The following is a 22,887-nucleotide window of genomic DNA, read 5'->3' as shown; positions in this document are numbered from 1 at the left end:
GACCGGCCTGGATGAACACCACAAGCCACAGCTCATGCAAGCAGGTGCAGGAAAGATGAGGAAGAGGCAAAGAACCAGTTGCCCGGCCTTACGCATGACAAGTAGGCCGGTAAGTGGCATTGAGAATGAGATTTGCCACACTTGGTAGCCTCTAGTCCCTCCCTCCTCTCTAGCCCCTCCCTTCCCTGTAGCCCCTCCCTCCTTTCTAGTCCCTCACCCTCCTCTCTAGCCCCTCCCTCCTCTCTAGCCCCTCCCTTCCCTATAGCCCCTCCCTCCTTTCTAGTCCCTCACCCTCCTCTCTAGCCCCTCCCTCCTCTCTAGCCCCTCTCCCTCCTCTCTAGCCCCTCTCCATCCTCTCTAGCCCCTCCCTCCCTCTCTAGCCCCTCTCCCTCCTCTCTAGCCCCTCCCTCCTCTCTAGCCCCTCCCTTCCCTATAGCCCCTCCCTCCTTTCTAGTCCCTCGCCCTCCTCTCTAACCCCTCCCTCCTCTCTAACCCCTCTCCATCCTCTCTAGCCCCTCCCTCCTCTCCAGCCCCTCACCCTCCTCTAACCCCTCACCCTCTCTCCCTCCTCTCTAGCCCCCTCCTCCTCTCTAACCCCCCTCCCTCCTCTCTAGCCCCTCCCTCCTCTCTAGCCCCCTCCATCCTCTCTAGCCCCTCCCTCCTCTCTAGCCCCTCCCTCCTCTCCAGCCCCTCACCCTCCTCTCTAACCCCTCACCCTCTCTCCCTCCTCTCTAGCCCCTCCCTCCTCTCTAACCCCTCTCCCTCCTCTCTAGCCCCTCTCCATCCTCTCTAGCCCCTCCCACTCCTCTCCAGCCCCTCACCCTCCTCTCTAACCCCTCACCCTCTCTCCCTCCTCTCTAGCCCCTCCCTCCTCTCTAACCCCTCTCCCTCCTCTCTAGCCCCTCCCTCCTCTCTAGCCCCTCCCTCCTCCCTAGCCCCTCCCTCCTCTCTAGCCCCTCCCTCCTCTCCCATGCTCCCTTGTCTTGTCTTTGGACATCCTTTATGAGCAACAGATGACAGAGGTAGATGAAAAAGGGTTGTGAAAAAGGTCATGAGGGACACCCAGGCTGAGGGAAGTTGGGACACAGGCCCTGAATTCAGGTCAGCATGCATTCATGAAGTGCTCACAATGGCGCCTAAGAAAGGTCTGGTTTGGCCATTAGACCTGGCAGCTCTTCCATCTAAACAGGGTCAACAGTCACAGATACTTTGGACAGGGTCTTCACTGACCGGGTGGCTCAGATTCTCCCACAATACCAGATCTACAACCACACATCCCTAGCCCCTCTTATCTGCCTTATTAACTCTGAACTGGCAGGCTGGTTACTTACATTTGAGGTCACTTAAAATCACATTATCAAAGAAATGTAGAGACAACAGCTCAGTGGGTAAAATGCTTGCTGGGCAAGTATGAGAATGTGAGTTCAAATCCCAGCACCCACAGAAGAATCCAGCCATCCTTGGGAGGCAGAAATAGGAGAGTCCCAGGGGCTCACTGCAAATAACAGGCAAACACATGAACACACACACACACACACACACACACACACACACACACACACACATCCAAGAGCATGTATGCATGAGTGCACACACATAGACACACATAGACATATGCAAAAATAAAACTAAAAAAGATACTGGGATTGTATCCTAAGAGCTTTACTTCAATGGTGAGTTTCCGCTCTCCTGAAAAGGATTCTTACATCCCTAGCTCTCTCACAGGGCTGTAGCACATACTTGTGCCTTGAAGGGTGCACTCTGAACCCTGTAGTTCATTCATAGCAAGGCAAGCATTTGGAAGTACCTTGGGGAAGGGTGCATCCAACGCTGGGGCTTTCAGTCACTTTTGATCACCTGTTCTGCCTCATTTAGAATCTGAGGCTGACATTCCACCCTCACCTTCACGGAGGGTGGGGAGAAAGCTGCTAGCCCCCTCAGTGAAAGCTGCTATCAGTTATTTGGCTGGACTATTGCCACCATTAAACCTCTAGCGATCAAGCCTGCGTTGGTGACAGAGTATGAAGCACCCAGGGCAAGACCAGGTCCAACAGATTTCAGGAGATCTCACAACTCTGTTTCATTCCTGTTTCTTGTAGGAACCCTCCCTCAAGTAATGATGGTTTTCTTTTATTTTCTTAGAATCCCTTCCAGGGTGGCCCTATCACGTGCCTAGAGAATTCAAACTTTCTAGGAGCTGGTGAGCTAAGAAGGCTTTGCTGGACAGGACTAGTCTGAGCATAGCTAAAAAGTAATGACTCGCAAGACCATGGGGGAGACCTTGTCTATTTTAAGATAGGAAGGAGAAAGGAAAACAAAATAGACAAAAATAACTATACAAGATCACGGCTAAAATATCCAGAGTGTCTACAGAAAAGGCACCATTAGATTTATGAAACACGGTAAGACACAGCACCAGTATGAACCCTAACAATGCAAATGAGCAAATAATGCAAATCCTTTACTTAGGGTTTTCCCATACATCGTTTCCTTACTGGAACAAAGACCCAACATCAGTATTCAAGAATTCCTTATAAGAGGCCAGCATGCCTGGCTACCACATCCCTGAGGTGACACCTAGGATTTGAAACAGAGGGGGCCTCCAAAGTTGGGAAAGTCTTGGGCTTAGAAATAACGGCCCGTCTGTCTGCTAACATGGAAGCAGTTTTCCCAAGACCACATCATTTTATAAGACTAGAGTGAAGGCTGCCTGTTGTCACCAAGGAAGTGAGGATCAGGGAACAAGCAAGTCTTGCTGTCTTACCAAGTGCTGTGGTATTCTCTTGCCACCGGGACCTTCAAGCAGATGCCGGGTAATCTCAGGTAAACGTAGTGCAGCTCTGACAGGGCTCTCACATCAGAGATTCCAAGGTTGACTCTTGTGGAAGGCCACAGACCTCAACACAGCTGCCCTCACTGCCAACACCAGTTGCAAGTGCAGTGTCTCTCAGGCCACTGGCACCTCTGACTAAACAGTCACCTGTTCTCTGCTTCCCCATAACACCTTGGATTCAAGAATCCACTAGGGCGATTCGCTGAACTGGGGAAAGCACCTTGGTTTGTGCTAATGGCTTTACTATGAAGGATGCAAACCGCCAGGGTCAGCAAAATGAAGCTGCGGAAAGGGTAGGCCTGAACATCCCAAACCGTGCACTTCTGTGTTCAGTCGTGTGAAAATGAAGACACTCCACCTTGCTGCCATGCCCCTGTGTGCAAGGAGGGTGCCCACCCGAGCTTCAGGGACTGGGCTTCTGTTAGTGTTTCATTAGGTGCAACTGGAATTGATCATCATCAGCCCCCTGACTGAACTTAATCCTCAGTGCGGCTTGCTTCTTCTGCAGAGGTTGGCTACATGCCAAGCTTCAGGGCCAGTCACAGGGCTGGCCCTTCTGATAGATGACCAGCTTGTCCCCTGAGTCATCTCATTAACATAAACTCAGGTGTGAGCCAAGGGGCTCAGCAGGAGCAGCTCAGGCACACTCTTATCTCTCTGTAGATTCCAGAGGGTGAGAGGTCATCTCCACAACTCAGGGACAGAGGGCAGGAAAAAAACAGTCAATTTACAACAAATCCACACAGCCATAAACACCGGGGACCTGGGAGTCAGCCTAGACTTCAGGTGACTTCAGTGTGACTCTGAGTGACTCCATGAACCACTCTCGGCCTCTATTTTCTCATCTAGAAAGAAGTGATAACTTATCACTATACAAACATCAGCCTCACTGGCTAGAAATGTCAACAAGCTACACGGCAGGACTATTTTTCTAGTCACTACGCTGAACGGCATAAAGGGGAAACAGGCCAAAATTAAAACTAATGATATATTTGACCAAATTACAGTTTCAACACTCAGCTGAGTCTTTCACACTGCAACCCAAGAAGGGTTTTTGAAATTTGAGATGTATGATTCGGAGCTGCTTCGACCAGCTCTGGTGATCAGAGTCCGGCAGGGCATAGCTCAGGATGTCCAGAAGACATCAGCTCAGGTAGAAGGGATGTCCCCATTCAATGAGTCCCTGCTGAGTACCAGAGTCAGTCTCTGGCCATGTTAACAGAAAGGAGGATGTGTTTGTATGTGTGTGCATGTGTTCACATGGACAGAGTTAGTGACCAATAATAAAAATTGATGGTTCTACAAGCTACACTGTACCAGAAAGTGAGCTGTCTCCACCACAGATGTGAAATAGCCACTCTTTTCTCCAGAAAAGGGCACTCCAACCTTTTATGTGTTAAGAGTTCTGTTCCTAAGCCTGCATGTCACATCAGCACATACTTTAATCCTTACAAAATCAAGTAGTCATGCATAATGGCTTTTGATACCCAAAGATCCCTGGAAGACACCCGTGTGGCCAGATGAGAAAGGTGTAAGAGCTCTCAAGAGCTCTAGAAAGGTAAGGAGGAAAAGCTGAAGGAAAGAAGGAGCTGGGACCTACTAAAGTCACAAAATGATCAGAGCCGCCAGCCACCACCAGTCAGTCACACACAGCCAGGAACCCCACTCCACAGTGTGCAAAGCTATACACCGAGACGCAAAACGATGGTGGCTCCTAGGAGAGGAGTGTCCAGGTCATTCTTTGGGTGGCTTTGGAGCATCTTTTTACAGGAGATGTGGATGGTGGGCTGGGGAGACAGCCCAGTAAAGGACAAGTGACAAAGCATGAGGACGTGCGTTGGCAGTCCTGGGCAACCCTGCCAAGGCCAGGTGTAGTGGTACACACCTCAGGGGTCGGCTGGGGAGACAAAGATCTTAGGGGGGGGGGAGTGTTCATGATCCCACCAATGGAGCTCAAGTGTGAGCCTAGGGTTCGGTGAGAGAGCAAGACGCAAAGGTCAGTCAGAAGTCAAGTGAGATGGATCAACAGGTAAGGGTGAGGTGCACACCTGTGAGTGCCTGAGTTTGGTTCCTGGACCCTGCAGTGAAGGGAGGGCACAGACTCCTGAAAGTTAGCCTCTGGCCTTCACAGGTAGAGTGCACAAACGAGTGCGTGCACACACACACACACACACACACACACACACACACGCCTTCATCAATCTGAAAGCTCAATGCCTGTTGATGGGGAACTTCACAGTCACATCCCCTATTGGAGGGGAGGCTTCCAGGCATCATCATCCGGGCTTCTCTCTAGTTCCAGGAAAGCTCACCACAGTGGACTGGGCATCTAGCTCTCCTTCAGCTAAGAATAAAGAGATCCATGGAAGAAGTGCAAGCCTGGTGGACTTTTACATGACATGCAAAATTAATTATAATAAGTTCAACCCAACATGTACTTTATCAAGAAAGACAAGCTAATTATCTGCTAGAGAATTAAGTCCTATTTAAAAGGGTATTTTACATTTGCAAAAAAAAAAAAGGGCTGATGGGAATTCTTCCCATTCTGATTCTATTCGAGGTCCTGTGTCCCTGAGTTTGTTTAAAGACATTGGGGACCTTAGTGGACCTAAAAATGGGACATGGGGAGAAACAGATGTAGCTCTTTCTGCTTGCACTGATGTTTTAATGGGTTTTATCAAGTCCAATGAGATACCTCAGAGGGTAAAGGTATTTGCTGCCAAGCTCGATAACTTGAGATCCTGGGACCCACATGGTGGAAAGTGAGCAGAGTCTCATAGGCTGAATTCTGACCTCCACACTTGTGCTGTGCCGTGTACATACACAACACACACACAACACACACACACACACACACACACACACACACACACACACACCAGACGTAATGTGTTTTATCAAAAGTGTAAAACTGTGAGGGATACAGAGAGTGGCTTGTTCGTAGCCCTGGAATCTTCTAGTTCCATAAAATATCTGGCTGCTTGGGGCTTCCAAACTGCCTCATTGTGCCCCACCCAAAGAACAAACCCAGGATCACAGCCTGGGTATCAGATGACACACAGTATACACACTGGGCTGAGCTTTGGCAGTAGGTCAAGGACAGGGACGTCCCTTAATGCTGAGGACTTTGATTGGCAGCTACATCTTGTATTTTGAGAGGGAAAGCAGGATCCAAAAAGTGAAAGTGAATTAGGACAACAGAAAAGAGAAATCCCAGCAGACTTACAGCAAGCATTCATTCCTCTAAAAGGGGTCAGAGTAAGCTAGAGAAGCAGGGGGTTCCTTCCAGACCTGGCTGGGGTTTAAAACCCTGGACACCAGTGTAACTTCCATTAAGAGGTAACTGGTTAAGCAAAATGTGGCTATTAAACAGATGACAGCACTGAAGACGAAAATCTACGATGACCATACAGGAAGTAAGGGAGCCTACGGCATAAAGTGAGAATCAGCTAGAGTTTCTATATGAGAATCTGCAAAACATGCACATATATGGGTAAGGGAAGAAGAGGATATGTAAAAATGAAACCAGGGTGGTGAGGGCAGGGTTAGTAGACTTTTTTTTTCCACTGTAAAATGTTCTTAATGTTCCAACAATAAGTGTATATTAACAGCTTTTACTAACACTTAAGCTTCTGCAGTTTTCTTAAAGAGAAATTGCGTGTGGTTTTCCTTCCCCACAGCATAGCACCAATTCAGAAAAACAAAAGGACCTGCACCTCACCGGGTACTGATGCTTCTCCAAACATTGAAAGGAGGAGATCCGGAAAGCAGAGAAGTTTGACCTATTGCTTTAGTAATGATGTCAGATCATTTTATGGCGTGATGCTACTTAATAGTTCTCATAAAAAAAAAAGTGGATGGCTTATTACTTAACTATTTTATATTATAATTATGGTGAGTTTTTAATCAACATCGGCCTTTACAGGCCAGACATCGTTTATAATACTTAGATAAACAACTACTTAATTTAATCTTCCCGCACCCCCATCCCATGTGAACATCGTCATTATTGTCTCCATTCTCACAGACATCGTAACTGAGGCGCAGGAAAGTTCCCTTGTCCAAGTGTGAAACGACAAGATCAAAATTCCAAGTCATAGCCGTCTGCCCCAGAAACCTGGCTCCTAACGACCAACTTCCACTTCCTCTGAAGAGAATAAGTACATTTATAATAGGGAGGTTGAGTATGTATATAAGGCAAGGCAGAATCACAGGTTGACCAAATAGCCCAGGAGGGTCAGGTCTGGTGGTGCAAGCCTGGAGCTTCAGCACGCAGGAAGTAGCAAGAGGTCACCTTCAGTAACAATGACTTCAAGGCCAGCCTGAGCTACATGAAACCCTGTGAAAAAGAGAGGGAAAAAAAGAAGTCTCGGAATTGGGGGAGGGAGAATGGAGTGGGGAGAAGGGAAGGGAGGGGACCTGAGATGTTTGGGGAGAGGTGATAACACCTTAGAGTCAGCTTTTGAGTTTCCCTATTTCCACTATGTAAAGCCGGGTGCCTGATCCAGGGATAGGAACCTGCCTAAGAGCACCTTACTCTCAGTACAGGCTCCTGAGGTCACGGAACTACTCACCCCCTTCCAATCCTAGTGGTATCTCAGCCTTAGACTGCATGAAGGCAGAACAGGCCAGAAGGAACAGGAAAGGAGAGGTCGAAACCCAGCAACCAGGCCAACAGTCGGAGGGTGGGTCTGCCGGCTTATTTCAGACGATTTCTCAAGGCAAATGGACAATTTGTAATCAACGTCCCAATCCCCACTAACTAGACAGCAAAGGCCAGAGCTCTGAGCACTCAGGGATGAAGGCACAGGGACCACCCGCATCTTCTGCTGACTCATTCTACCTGCTTTGTACCTGCCTTTCTTCTCCTGCATCAAGGACACTACGGAGAGTGGGATATAGTAATACTTAACACCTTTATCTATAGTTTTAAGGCTCCAGACACTTAAAAAATACACTAATTAGAAACCCCATCATAAGATGCTCCAAGTTCCACCATGTACCAGGTCAAGGGCCTGAACCTCTGATTCTAAGCCTCTGGTATTCTGATTGACACAGGACACTGATGTACAGAAATGTTTCATAAATACCAGAAATAACACTGCCATTCCAAAGGTTTCTCTAATTGAGTTACTGCTAAAAACAAAGCAAAACAAAACAAAAACAAAAAACAAAAAACAAAACAAACACTTCTGGCACATGATACATACGTTAAAGTTTCCTAAGCCTGAGATATAACCTGGGCTAAGATCCCTTGCAAAGTCAGCTTTAAGGACAGAGGAGGACAATATTCTTGAAAACCACTGGAATTCTCACTTGAAGACAGCCAAGGGATTGGGGGAAGGGAAGTTGTGTTTAAAGTGCCTACAAGACAATACACTCATCAAGGAGACCCCGACCACCTTTAAATAGGAATGGGACCAAGCTGAAAGGTGCTTACACTTGCAATCAAAAGAACATTTTTTGTGCTTGTCCAACCTCCCGGCTTCCAGGGCTTCCACGGCCTTGCCAAGGGCTCGATCACCAAACACACATCCCACCCCTCGGCTTGCCTGCTCTTTTTTTAAATTCAGGGCAACTGAAGTCCCAAAGACTGGAAGCCAGTCCGACGACTGGAATGGTGCATTAAAATATCACATCGAGAGAATCATGTGACTCACTGTTCTCAAAATCTTACCAGTTTAAAAAATGTGATTTTTTTTTCTTTATAAGCTTGGAAGTCACAAAACACAAGAAAATGATCCATTTTGCTTCAGTGACTGTCCTCTAAAAAGTCTGCTCTAGTCTTACCATTTCAAGATGGTGGCAGAGAAAACTCAGCCTGGAACCAAACCTGAGGGTGGAGGTCTGCAGCTACCACCTGAGCTCCTGGTTATAACTGCACTGCAGGCATGCGTGTGTGCGCGCACACACACACACACACACACACACACACACACACACACACACGCACCCACGCACGCACGCAACTCCTGCCCCCTCCTCCCATCTGATTTTTCTCCTTCTCTCTTTCCAGTAGCAACATCTGGCACTATTTAGTGCCGTGGTAGTGCACCTCAGGGCCATGATTCAAAGGGTGTGAGATTATTCCTTCCATGGAATAAACAGAAGGTATTGGACTGGGCAGGGATGTCCTACACTTCACGGTGCTTCTTACTACAGACTCAAGAGACACAATCCCTGGGTCAGGCATGCTCCTTCTACACACTTGATAATAGGAGTGAACAGCAGATGCCCAATGGGGTCCCACTCCCTGTGTAAGACAAGAAGCAAACCTTTTCTGGAAACACAAAGAACAGCTGGACTTGGTTTGTTTTTCCATGAAATTCAAGTCTGGGGTGGGGCTGTGAGAAGGCTTTTGTCATAAATAAACCATGAAAGAAGCCAGATAATGCATTGAATCTACCCTGACTTTCTCTCTGTAAAGGCACTTCTACTTTTGCCAGACCGAGGGTTTGCTAGTGATGTGTTTGGAGGCCAAGCCGACAAGAGACAGGCCTATGGTCTCTCATCTTGTCAACTCGTCTGGATGGAAACTCAGTAGGAGTCAGACCAATGATGTGCCTATAAGAATGTTTCAGAAAGATGTAGGGGTCCCACCTCATAGGCTGGGGGTCTACCCCAAGTTAAAGAAGGAAGTCTGGTGAGCCCGGACAAGAGCGAACATCCTTCTGTTTCTGCCCCTGGGCCTTCTTCAACACGATATGTTTCCCCATCAAACTGTAAGCCAGAATAAAACCTTCCTCCTTCACCCTGCTTTCCACAGCAGTGAGGAGGGCAACAATACTTAAGAGGAAACTGCTTTTATTTCCTATGGAAGTTCCAAGCAGGCTCGGCTGATTTCCTATGCAAAGGAAAACCAACCTTTTCTTTACACTACATAAAATATGGGTCTTGCTGGCAGAAGGGAATACAGATTTCCTAACTTTTAAGGAATGGTGTCTGACATAGATATATCCTGAAAACAAACATAACTTGGGAGATTTTGTTCTTGGGTTCTGGATGAAAACATCTATAGGAAAAAAAAAAAAACTCATCACGATTAGAAAGCACTAGCAAGTTGAATGTAAAATGTGCCTCCTTTTACTTTACAATAAAAGTTTGCTCTAAAGCAGGGGCCCAACTATCGACAATACACTATGCCCACTCCCTGTTTGCTCACCTCTAATTTTTCTCAATCAGGAAGGTCAGAACCTGACAGCAGCACATACGGTCTATGGTAAATGTTAGCCAGTGAAAATTTACCCAAGAGGGAGTATGAAGGGACCTAAAATCAGCAGAAAACAAGAGTGTCCAGGCAAGCCTGTGAAGGATTACTTGACTAGGTTAAATGGGAAAGGCCCACCCTAACTGTGGGTGCCACCATTTCTGTGGGGCCAGGGAGAACACAAGGAAAGCAAGCCGAGTGTAGCCTCCCATCTCTCTGCTTCCTGGCTGCAGACACCACAGAACCAGCTGCCTCAAGCTCTAACCACCACATCATCTCGGCGGTAAACGAAGGTCCCTTTAAACTGTCAGTCAAAAGAAACCCTTCCTGGCTTCTGGCTGGAGCATTTTCCCACAGTAACAGCACAAAGAAACCCATACCGAGATCTTCATCACACAGGGATACAGCGAAGGCTTTGGAACCAACGAGAGCTGTGTTCTCATCCTAGCCTCGTACTGCAAAATGGCCCTTAATATATATATATATATATATATATATATATATATATATAAAGTTAAAAGATAAAAGCAGGCCAAAACCTTGTCTCTGAAGCACTGTTTGACTGGTCTGTTTACCTCTAGTGCCCTTTTTTTTCTCACAAGGGACCCGGGGTAAAATTAAACACAGGTCTTGTTCCTATCAGAAACATGTCCAAACAGTTGAGGCTCAAATGACAAAGTTCCACTCTGCTACACAGAGGGACCCTGTCTGCCACGACTGCAGAGGCAGAAAGAGCGTGTAATAATTCCCTTTCCATTGAAAACAACAAACCTGTTTCTTTGCAGGCTGCAGCCTTGGAAAGAAATTCTGTAGGCCCTTGGTGTACTTCGGGAAGGCTAGAGGAAACAGCACAAAGATGCTTGGCAGAACAACATCTCCTGAAGATAAACCATGCCCTAAACAAGCTGGGGTGAGCAGGGAGGGCGGGGATGACAGAAACGCTTGCTAGAACTCGGGCGTGCACAGTCTAAGGCCCCTGGATGCCCTCTCCCTTACTGTGAGACTGCAAAACTGACAGAACATATTCTCCAGATTCACACAGTGCTTCACGCTCAGAAGGGACTGTCGGCAGCTACGAGACCTGTGGTCTAACCTCTCTACCCACCAGCTTGCACTACCATGAACCGCCAAAGAGCTGTTAACTTGAGATGCTTGAAGCTCTGGGGATCAAGCCCAGGCCCTTGCACCTGCCAAGCAAGCACTTTCCATTTAGAAAGCCCTTTCCCAACCCTTTATTTGCATGTACCTTGGCAATTTTTTTTTTTTAGCTCTTCCTTAAAATATTAAGTTGCTAAGAAAATGGGATTAAATCAATGCTAATAGTTGGCCAATGTTCCAGGACCAAGGTAAAATCGTGACCCTCAGGTACTGGTTTCCAAAATCCTTTCACTTAAGTCTGGTTTTGTTCTGGACGGAAACCTGAAAACCAAAAAGGTACTAGTATTCAAAACGACTAAGTGGACTACTTTATTTCAGGTCATACACTCTACATGGGATGCTGCTACACATACACATAATGCACACATACACATACACATATACATACACATAATGTACACATACACACACATCAGTCTACGGCCTGGCAAGACCCTATTTTAGCACCAAGGACCAAGGCTCTGAAATTAATCACGCATGTGACCTTGGATTAGTCATAAACCTCTCCAGGCCTCATTTCCATAACTGCATAATGAGCTTGAACTAGATCAATGGTTTTCCAATTTCACTGTGCAGTAGAATCGTGTGGGGAGCTTTTCAAAATCTTGGCATGTGCGCAGGCTGTACCTTAGACCAAATGAATCAAAACCTTTAGTGGGGGTGAGAGAGGGTAAGGGCAGGCAAGGATCCTGAGCACCAGAGACTGTCAACCATCCACTTGTAACAGTGTAGAATCAACAGCCTTCCAGAGTGGATTAGAAGACCATTCTGGGGATCAGGATGATTTCTATCCTTAAGCTGGACGTGGTAGCACCTGTACATAATCTCAGCATCTGGCAGCAGAGGGAAGATGATCGATGCAAGTTCAAGGCTAGCCTGAACTCCACAGTGACCCCATCTCAAAACAACAAACAGAATATCTTCAGTGTGTGGTTAGTTATTTGGTACCAAAGTGGACAGAGTTGCCTAAGCACTACCTGTGGTCCAAACTGCTCTCCAGGGATCTTGGAGAATGGAGAGGACTGCTGATCACAGCCGAGAAGTTCTGAGGAAACATGGCCTGCTACAGAGGCCTCCTCCCTGGCCTCTGAGGGTCTCAGCCCTTGAAATCTCATCAGACCAACTGGCGGGTTGGCACAAACAGACCAAGCAGGGAAACACACCTTGTCACCCTTCTCCAGACTCACGCCTCCTAGAGAAACATGCTTCAGAAGGTAGACAGGCGGACTGCTTTCCTGTCAGTTTCTTGACCTAGTGCTAATGTTTGCAATCGGTGACTACCACCCATCCCACTGCCAAGAGTTGCTTGAACTCCTCTTTTGACAACCCAGGTAGCTGATCCCAGTTCAGTTCAACCCAGTTCGGTTCATAGATCTGACCTGGTATTGCCTCCAGAGTCCTGGGTTCAGGCCAACTTGCCCTTTCCCTCTGTTTAAGATGCAAGGGCATCTCAAAGACCAGGGGGCTGGCTTAGCTGAACCGACCACTCTTTATAGACCACTCTCCATTATCCCATACCATGAGGAACTATGGGCTCTCACAATAGGGCAAACCTAAGCGCCTGGGAGGTTACCAATGAGGGGGTCACTCAAACTCCACAAGAATGTGCGCTGTAGGGTCACGGGAAAACCTACCTATGAGGAGCAGACCAATAAGAATAGGGTTGGGAGGGAGGCGTGCTCAAGCCCACTGTCTTTCACTTGGATTGCAATGAGGCAAGGCCGGCAGGCAAGTTCCTTCAGGGGAACGAACGTTCAGGACCCACTCAAATGAGCAAGCATTAGCTCCTTTTCTTCCCTCACACTCCAGCTCCTCTCTGGCACTCAGGGTTGCAGCAGCCCACACCCCCTCCTTCTATCATCTACCCTTTTATAGTCAGACTACAATCCTCCTTCCAAAAATAAATCGAGGAGAGGCCAGCGAAGACAAAGTTGAAAAGTTTTATACTTTCATTATTCTATCCAGGACATTAGCTGGACAGATTTATCATCCCATTTTCCTAAGCTCTCCTACAAATAAATAATTCTAGGGTATGCCCAAATTACTCAGCCTCTTGACCCAACATGTTTTTGCAATTACTTGGCACAACTGTATGCTACTTAAATTAGGTAACAGTCACCAAGTTATTTTTAGGCCCTAGCAACACACACACACACACACACACACACACACACACACACACACACACAAGCACACAGCTAGACCTAGGTGGTTGTACTCCCGGGAGAGAAGACCTTTTCTGAAACCACCTTTTCTGACTGACACATTTCAATCCACAGAAATAATGCCGAGCTACCTGGAGAGCGTGCTCAGCGTGCATCCAGGGTTCTGCTGCTGAACACTTTGCAAGCCTTCGCTTACTGAACTCCTGAGTGAACATCACAAGGACAACACCAGTGCTGTGCCTTCTTTTTACCAATGAGGAAGCCAGAGAACTCAAGGTTTCAGCAACCTGCCCAAGGACATCAAATGGAGGAACCTAGTGTCCTGTCGATCGGCTGTGATTCCTACATTTCTCTACGTTTTCTTATAGAGCGAATGTTTGGCACATAGCCTTGAGTATTAATCAGGCATTCGGAATTACAAGAATAAAATAAGTTTGCAATGCAGATGTGTCTTAAAAGGGCAGACAAAGCAAGAAGGGATATGTTACTCTCTCCAAAGAAAGCCGACTAAGAAGACTTTCGCAGGGTCTCTAGTTTCTTGGCGTAGCTATTCAGTCTGCACTGCTTATTAGTGAATATTTCAGAATCTATTCTGACTCAGGAAAACTGTTAGACCCAATTTGCTCTTTATCCCGGAATTAAGAGGAAGGTATGGGAGCTTTTGATGGGTATGCAGAGCATGAACTTACATATTCTTACATGCATGCCATCTTACCATTGAAAACAGTTCAACTGCACCTGCATATTTTAATAGAAAATATTTCTAAGATGGGGAGGGGGTGGGGAGTAGGGGGAAGTTTTTAGTGTAGGTCTCACTCCCTCGCCTGACTCCTCCCTCCGCATCAACCTTTTTCAGCTACTTCTCTGCCAGTCCTTTGAGTCCTTACCCCCGACCCCCACAACCCCTCCAAAATGCCTCTGGTGGAGAGCAGAGCTATAAAACCCACAGCAGACAGGCTACCTTCATTTTGTAAGGCAGCAAGTACAGGCCTGGACTCTGACACACGGAATGCACAGGCAGAGACAGGCCCTGAGGGGGGTCCTGGGAAGGGGAAGGAGGCTTCTCCTTAGACTCAAGACCCAGTCACTAACAGTGGCATTCCACATTTGAAGAACATTCCTGGGCAAGTATATGACACTTAGTATTTAGCTGGGAAAGAAAAGTGTCTGCACCACTCTGTAAAATACTCCCAGCTCAATTAAATATATAACACTGACATTAGACTACAGCGCACGACACAGAATATTTCAAAAACAAGGAAGGGGGAGACGAAGAAGGGAAACACATGTTTGATCTGGTTGGCAATAAGGGTGTTCATTTTGAAAATTTTGATCATAAAATTTTAAAGGCCATGGCTACGATGAGGGGACAGTAGGAGACATGCCCTTCCCACATACATAAAGGACAAATGATTTCCCTGACCCCAGTGATGTTAAAAAGGATGGTGGTCTTACTGAAGTGACACCTCTCATTTTAGAAGGACTATCCAGCCTCCTTACTTAGGTTTAAAATCAAGTTACAGTTGATCAAAACAACCAACATTGGTGTGGGAAAGGTTACAATTCTTTCAAAGACTGAATCTCTAACGATTTATTCATCTGGGTCACTCGGATGAGGTTGACCAGAAGCAAGGGTCTGGTGCCATATATCCTTCAGTGGGTAGGAATGAGGCAGAGACTACAGAGTCTCAGACCTAGGTCACAGCGGGGCGGGGACTATAAATTAGAACAGTAACTTAATCCCAGGGGCTTCTGTGCCTCCGATCAGTTTCGTCCCAACCTGACACTGCTTGACTAAAATGGCAACCCAGCCGCCACTGGGCTCGACAGGCAGCTCCAAAAATGGAGAACGTGGCATTGAAACTGAGGGACAGAAAAGCTGGAACGGGAGGGTAGCAACCGGTGTTTACAAACATGAACCAGAGTCTCAGACGGATCAGGCATCTTTGAAAAAAAAAAAAAAGTCTCTGAAAATAAATTCAGCAAGAACTGGGGACTTCCAGCCATATAGTCTAACCATCTACCCCCACCCCAGCAGTCAAGGCTCCCTACAAAATCCACTCATTCCAAAATGGTGCCGTTCTCGCACCAGCTGAAATGCAATCTTAGCTTACCAACAAGGTGAGTCCTAAAAATAAGTCTCAGAAGAGAAGTCAGACCAGAATGGTCTGCTTGATCCACTCAAGAACCTAGGAGAAGCTGCCCACCATGCTTGCTGAGAGAAAAGCACCACATCCTCTACCTCGAGAGCGCTCTGAAATGAACCTCTGGTTTGATCAGAGAAGAGGATAACTGGGGGGCTCAATGTCCCATCTCTTTGTCCTCCTCCTTAACTTAGTCCTGATTTTAGGCCATTCCTCCAAAAGGTACCAAATTCATGATCACAAAGTAGACAAGCGAACCTTTTACTCCTGAACTATGTATTTTCAACCAAATTCCAAAGTAGTTGAAGGAAAATTCCCCCCGAAAACTACAAATTACCCAACCTCTACCACCAGAGCGTCTTCCGAGCTGGCCGCCACGGTGTCGAACCAATCCGAAATGACGAGCCCTCAGCGCAGCTGCCCAGGGCGCCTGGTGGTGAGGTCAGCAGCGTGTCCAGCCCCGCCCCACTGAGGCAGTCTTTACACTGACACTGAGGAGCAAACCCAGGCTGCAGGGATCTTCAGATAGATCTATGGGAGAAGGGTGGAGGAATCCCTTCTTCCTCAGCAGTACCCATGAGACATTTCTCAGCAACTGATGGGCCATCCCACAACCCACCGAGCTCCACAGCAAGAGAGAGAATAGGATCCACTCATCCTAATAAGCCCTGTGTTCGAGTTTAGAGCCATCATAAACCAAGTCTGCTTACTCCTCTTAGATTACATAGACCAAAAGGGCTGATTTTTACCAAACCTATCCAATTACAAGAGAAAAAAAAAGGCAGCCCGCAAAGCTTTTTGTTACAGGTGAGGAAATTGTAGATGGTGTTTTCTCATCTGTAAAAAAAAGACAAGACAAGATCATGCCAAGAGAAGAACAGCAGGCTAAAGGCACAGGGGGGTTATAAAGTCAACCAAACAACAATTCAGAAGAACACAACTACACAACTGAACCCTGACATATTTGTGACTCCAAGAAAACTTGCCACCACCATGACAGTACCCAGAGCTTCTAGAACTGTGTAGAACTGTGAGCCCACATAACCCCAGAGGAAGCTGCATCTTTGTGAGAGTTGTCCAAAGGATTAAAGTGGGAAGCAGCGTTCCTTAGCAATGGGTGATTAAGCCACATTCCTCAGAGCAAGGAGAATGGCTAGAGCTGTCCCACAATGACAAATCTGAGCTTGCTTCCCTAAGCAGCCTATCCCAAGTTAAACATAAAAATCGTTCAAAGGAAGCCAGCACCATGATGATCAACAGCACTTTAGTGTTGGAGTTGGGATACTGCCCCACCCAACCCACCCAACCCCCTACACACACACACACACACACACACACACACACACACAATGGCTCAAAGCACAGAGATAGTTATCACTCTCCATCAAGACCAGGTAGCTGTTATCAGAAGAGCGATGCTTGGAGCCCAAAAGGACAGTGTTGGAGGACAAAGATGAACAAGTGGACCATGCACATGATCAGGGTAACATGGTCATGGTTAGAAGCTCAGAGAAGACTGGGTCATCTATCTCTTTGGGGGGGCGGGGTTGTCCAGTCATCACAGTTGTCCTACACTAGGGGAAAGTGATGCATGACTCCTTCTAGGGATGAAACAGAGCTAACTGTCGTCAGGTGATACCAGAACGATCAATAGGTTGTAGGGCGGTTTGTATCTCTATCCTCTTGGAGCTTCCTCAGAGGAACGGATGCATTTGGAGAATTCCCACACTTTCAATAAGGCTTTAAGATAAAGATGTGCGCCTTTGTTGAAGATGACTATGTAAGCAATGTGAACATCAAGGCAGCCAGGTGAGACACAGGAAGCGTTCCTCACATAACGCACTGGCACCTGTAGATGCAGCCTCCTCTGGTCCCTCACCACTTAGGTCTTGAGAGACAAAAACTTTCCAACCCACTCACCAACTGAAACAGAGCTACCACAGAAGGCATGACCTGAGACACCGTCTTGGCTGTACAAAGCGCCTTTTGCAAACCATGTCAAGTGAAATGTCTTAGGCAACACAAAGCAGAAGCCAGACCAAGACTCAGATCTGCATTATCAATGCACTGCTACTTAGATTTTCTTAATAAACCAAAATAATAAGAGGAGGGTAGAAGTGAAGACAAGAAGAAAGGCTCTTCTGGTTCATGGTGCCTGGGTAATTAAGAGAAGACTGCTGCGTGTGGGAGAATCTCATGGGGGGAACCTGGCTGATCAGGATGGTATCTGAGGAAGGAAGGAATGTGGGGGGAGGGGGAAGAGGGAGGAGGAGAGGGAGGGGCGATAGGGCGGGCGAAGGGAGAATCATTACCTTTCAATACCAGGGGTTCTTTGCCTTCTCTCTTCAGGGACTCGAGAACTATGTGAAGTGGTTGGGATGGCGTCACACGGCTCGGCTCATTGGTATTCTCATCATAAACTATGATTTCTTTGGAAAAAATCCTCTTGAAAGAGTCTTTGCCTTCTCTACAGGAAATCAAGTCTAAGACAGTGATCTTGCCCTGTTGCAGCCTCCGCCGGCTGATCTTATCTGCACAGTTAATGTGGACAGCTCCTTGGATGTGACTCTTGTTGTACTCCATGAAAGGCCTGCAGTCAATGATGACAGGACCCTGGCTGGGCAGGTGACTCTTGCTGCATTTGGTCATCTTCTTCGCCAGGTCATTGGGGTAGATGATTTTGATGCTGGTTAGTTGCTTGGGAGTCCCTGACACGGGGCTGCCCACCCCGCCCGATGGACTTAAAGAGCCTATATTTTCATTGTTGTTGACCATCTGGTTAGCAGGGCAGGTGGTCGAGGTTCCTATGGCGGTGGTGGCAGTACCTGCAGCGATGGCTTGAGTCTGGGCCTGATGATCCTTGTCGTAGGTTGCCACAGTGCAGCAGCTAGTGCTGCTGCATCCGCAATTCAGGGAGCGGGCAGAGCCGCTGGATGAGGGCATATACGTCAGATTCGCAGCCTTGAGGGTCACGACGGCTGTGGCAATGACAGGAGTGTGGTTATTGCTGCCTGGGCTGGCAGAGCCCAGGTAGCTGGAGTCTAAACAAAGGTTGAGATCCTGAGGTCGGACAGGCCTAGACAGTGCTACTACTACCCTGTCGTCTAAAGGGGACGGAGGCATGAGTAGGCTGAAGACTGGCGATTCAAGAAGAACTCAAGAGTCTGTGGAGAAGAGGAAGAAAGAAAGAACAGTCACATGACACGGGCGCCAGTCTCATCCAATCCCCGGGCTAAAAATCCTCTTTGATATATTCAGAGAGGATACATGCCTGAGGGACCCCATCCATCCTGATGCTAAGCCAAAGTTTAAAGTCGGACGTGACGTCAGAAATGGTTAAGAGACCTCCTTTCGTGGGCCTGCATCGAAGTTCAGCCTCAGTGAAGGTAAGAGCACAGAGGACCGAAAGCACTAAAGGCAGACGGGGAGGCTCTTAGGTTTCTTCTGAGCCTCCTCTCCGCACAGAAGTCCACTTGACCTGTGATGGACGCATCTGTCCACCCTGGCATCTACTGTATTCCTTTCCCCAGAGCCAAGGCAGAGAGACAGGCAAGAGCATTTTCAGAGCCACACAGAGATGCACAGAAACGCACTACGTTGACATGAGGGGCTGGATGTCGACCTTCTGCAAATCCGAAGGAATGTGTCTTCCTATGTCAGTCTCCATGGCTAGGAGCTAATCGTGCCTTCCATTCTGGCGAGTCCTTTGAAAAGCTCAACATCGTCCTATTCAAAGCTCACACTAGCTTCTGCCAAATCAAATCAAGCTGCATGCTCCCCTTATACTATGAATAACTGTCCAAAAACCAAGTGGCCAAGGGAGTCAGGTCTGCGAACTCCAACCGAAACTGGCCCATGACCCATTCCTCTGTGACCCCACTTGTCCTTACCCCTCTCTGTGCTGTGCCCCCATGCAAAAAGGGGGGGGCCTTGAGTTTCACCTGGGTAGTGCAGTGCAGACTTTACATCTCCATGAGAGTGGGAACTTGTAAAAAATGTCTCAGTCCTATACTGATATTCTTCTTGGAAACAGCAAAGATGAGAGCCACCTCACTTGTCCCTTTACTACAGACAGGCTAATTGGGAAGCTAGGAAGTAGTGCCCACAGGGGCTACCTCTGCCTCCTCCAAGGGTGCCTGCAATGGGTCACTTACCTCCTCCCCCCAGGCAGAAGGCCACTCTATAACATAGCAATTCTGACTCCTCTAATAGAGAAATCAAACCCCAAGCAAAAGCCACTCATCTAAAGGAACTTTAAGAGCTGTCTGGAAAAACATCAAGAAGCATCGGTCTATTCATGACCGGCACTGTTCTCTGAGACCGAGCCAAATTGTCACCAGCGAAATCCACACACGCGCACCCAGGAGCACGTACCCACCCGTGTAGGCATATCCCCACTGACTCGGGTTTCTCTCACCCACCTTTGGTTGGGAGCAAAGGATCCCTCCCTCCCTCTTTCCCTGCCTCCTTTGCGTAGTATTTTTTTTTTTTTCATAGCGAGTACTATTCCAGAAACTGTAACTGTGTCTGGGCTGGACCATAAATGCAGACAAAGTCTTTGCTATTGTGCTACCTGGTAGGGACATCCAGGATCAGTAGCCCATTCCCTAGGAGGGGGACCCAGGAACGACTTTCCAGAGACACAGGCTGGGACCCGTACCTCTACACTGTGCTGCTCGCACACAGGCAGAGTGCACGGAGATCTGCATCCTTGCAGCAGATAGCTCCAAACCCATCCAGTTTGGCCCGGGAAACCTCCCACAAAAAAATAGCACTACCCGCCTTTCTTGCTAATCTCCCTTCCATCACTAACATGGACTGAAGAAAAACCAAGTGGTTAAAGAATGCTCCTTCCCCACTCCTGGGGCACGTAGCATCTCTCTTCCATGCAACCACAGAGCATCAGCAAAGCCTTGGGCTTTGAAAACTGCCATAAAGCATCTTAACCAAACCAAAACTCATTTCCCCCTTCATCCCAGGGCAACCAGACCCAAAAACCTAAATCTTAGGACCTTCCTTGCCTGATGTGGGTCTGTCTCTGTCTCTGTCTATCTCTCTCTCAGTCTTTTCTCTCTCTCTCTCTCTCTCTCTCTCTCTCTCTCTCTCTCTCTCTCTCCTCTCTCTCTCTCTCTCTCTCTCTCTCTCTCTCACACACACACACACACACACACACACACACACAGAACCTTCCGCCCTCCAGCTCTGAGTGACCGTGATGTCTTCCACTTACTTCATCAATAAGCGTAGCCCTCTACCATCTGGCGCCCGCTTCAGCTATGCGCCCGCTTCAGCTATGCGCTCGCGCAGTGCGCCCCCATTCACTCAGCTTCATTGATCCCCAGCAGCAACACAGAGTTACTTTCTCTTTTGCTACAGCGTAAATGTAAGCTTTGGAGGGGGCGGGGCTGACTCCGAGCGACAGCACAATGCGCCAGTGAGGACCCAGAGACAGCCGCCCGCTACATCACAGTGGTCTCTGACCAATAGGAGGCCAAGGAGGGCGGAGAAAGGGGCGAGGCCTCGCCTTGGGATGGAGGCCCGCTCGGACGCGCTGGTGGGTTTGGTGTGTTAGAACGCGGGTGGTGATGTCATTGGCAACCAATCAAAAACTTAAAAGTGCTAGCCCGGGCCCGCTTGGAGCAGCGGCTCTCTATTTACATGTAAACCTAGGCAGCCGGACGCGGTTAACCCTTCCCGGGACTGAAGTGTCAATGGCTTGCTCTGGTCGTTCTGGCTGAAACTGGTTCTTTTGACCCTTCCCTGCCCCCTGGTGCGGACACAGCCTCACGGGGTCTCCTTTCCACCTTTTGATTCCAGGCAGAGTGCCCGTCCAACTTTCCCGAGGCCAGAGACGACTCGAAACAGGGTCCCTCCATGGCTGTAGCTGCGCCGCGCGGGACGTGAGCGTGCACAGGGCCGGCCTCCCCGTAGCCCCGCTTGGCCCGGCCCGCAGATGTCGCTGCCCCTCCGGCTACCTTACTGCTCTCCTGCGCGGCGGCTGCGCGCGGTGCTCCTGTTCCCCTACTTCTGTGCCCCTGTCACTCCTCCGCCGTCCCCAGTCTGTTCTCAGGAGCCCGACTCCGAACCCGAAAGCTGCACCCCAGAGAACTACACGGAGGAGGATGCCTGGCTCTGTGCGGGCAGCCAGTGGGGGCCCGTGCTGAGCGGCAGCGTGGGCGCCGTCCCGCAGAGCTGGGCGTGGCCGGGCCCTTCGAACGCTCCTCAAACCCCTCAGCCCCGGCACCGACCTCCTCCTCCCACCCCAGTCTCAGTGTCCTCCACGGCCGCCTCCCCTGCCGTGATGTTTTGGAACCCGCAGTACATCCGTCCCCCGGTGCTGGGCCGCCCCCGGCCCCCAGTGGCGCAGGGCCCTCGGCGAGCCAAGGAGCGCCAGGCTGGAACAACAAGCGCTGGAGGGAAGGAGCCGGAGCTCGGGGTGTACAGCCAGAATGAGCGGCGGTTGAGGAGCATGGAAGGGCCCACGCCAGCTCTCCCGGTTCCCCGAACTTTGTCCATCAAAGGAGTAGATGGTCGTGGCATGTGTCCGCTGAAGAGAAGTGGGAAGCTGGGCAAGCCTGCCAGCGCCTTGCCAGAAAAGTATCAGGGAAGGTGCAGAAGAGTGACTCTGGAATTCAAAGGAGTGGAAAAGCCCAGATGAACTGTGACGAAGTTGCATCAAAGACTCCTAAAGCAATAGAGCTTTTTATACCCTACCCCCTTCAAGCTCAGAGAAGACCACCAAAATGTGAAATAAAACATTATCAGCTCTGTGGAAGGTTCAGTCGTTCTTAATGATGGGAGGTATTTGAAAGCAGGCTTTAGACGCCATTCTTTCACCATTGATGTGTTGATCTGTGATCAGAAGATGTCCAACCGTCAACTTCGCTGGCTATCTCGGTCAATTTAGCATGATCTCCCTTGGAGTTCAGTACTTGTACACAAGTGCACACTGGTGTTGCAAAAGGATTTTCTGTAGCTCTATTCTGACCACATCACCCATACTTGAATGTCCGTCCGCACATGAGTGTCCAGGTCACAGCATTTGGTCCTTAGATCTTTGAGGATTAACAGTCTGGCTAGTGGAGGAGTTAGGCTGTGTGTATTTTCCATAGAACCCAGAAGAGAAATTCCCAGAACAATTTTGTAGGCTTGTAGCTTAAAGATCACAGACTATCTATCCCTGAGTATTTACTGAGTGTGTGTCTCCTGTGGTCCCCATTGTCCATTTGAGTGCTAGGTATTACTTAGGTCTGCCATTTGTCTGCAAGCCCTTTGTCTGCCAGCCACTTTCGCTGTGTTCTTCGCTGTGTACATTTGTCAACCGCAAATTCCCTAGCCCAGAAAAAGATGAAAAGATGCTGTGGAAACGATTGGGGTGGG

At 48.5% G+C, this 22,887-nt stretch overlaps 2 protein-coding genes across 3 annotated transcripts in view; one reads left to right on the top strand and one right to left on the bottom strand.

Moving 5' to 3' along the window:
- Dusp10 (dual specificity phosphatase 10) overlaps window positions 1-20,869 on the bottom strand; it is a 36,960-nt gene extending 16,091 nt beyond the window's left edge. Inside the window, exons 1-2 of one of the 2 annotated variants that reach the window (XM_032915379.1) lie at window positions 20,738-20,869; window positions 17,820-18,671 (exon numbers count right to left, since the gene is read on the bottom strand). In XM_032915379.1, the coding sequence (XP_032771270.1) occupies window positions 17,820-18,630 (811 nt within the window). In that variant the 5' untranslated portion in view covers window positions 18,631-18,671; window positions 20,738-20,869. Of the gene's footprint in view, window positions 1-17,819; window positions 18,672-19,448; window positions 19,908-20,737 lie in introns of those variants that run through there. The other variant, XM_032915380.1, reaches the window with a different exon arrangement.
- A 531-nt stretch (window positions 20,870-21,400) lies between these two features.
- Window positions 21,401-22,269, top strand: LOC116911714 (translation initiation factor IF-2-like). The gene has a single exon (XM_032915685.1). The coding sequence runs from the start codon at window positions 21,461-21,463 to the stop codon at window positions 22,163-22,165; it is 705 nt and encodes a 234-aa protein (XP_032771576.1). The 5' UTR covers window positions 21,401-21,460; the 3' UTR covers window positions 22,166-22,269.
- Window positions 22,270-22,887: the final 618 nt, after the last annotated feature.

Source organism: Rattus rattus, chromosome 10, assembly GCF_011064425.1.
Source record: "Rattus rattus isolate New Zealand chromosome 10, Rrattus_CSIRO_v1, whole genome shotgun sequence".
Taxonomy (NCBI): domain Eukaryota; kingdom Metazoa; phylum Chordata; class Mammalia; order Rodentia; family Muridae; genus Rattus; species Rattus rattus.
Note: the sequence above shows the minus strand (reverse complement) of the source record. Positions and strands in the feature narration are given on the sequence as shown.

What these genes read in the sequence shown, in the direction of transcription:
- LOC116911714 (XM_032915685.1), top strand. Translation starts at nt 21,461, where the DNA reads ATGTCGCTGCCCCTCCGGCTACCTTACTGCTCTCCTGCGCGGCGGCTG.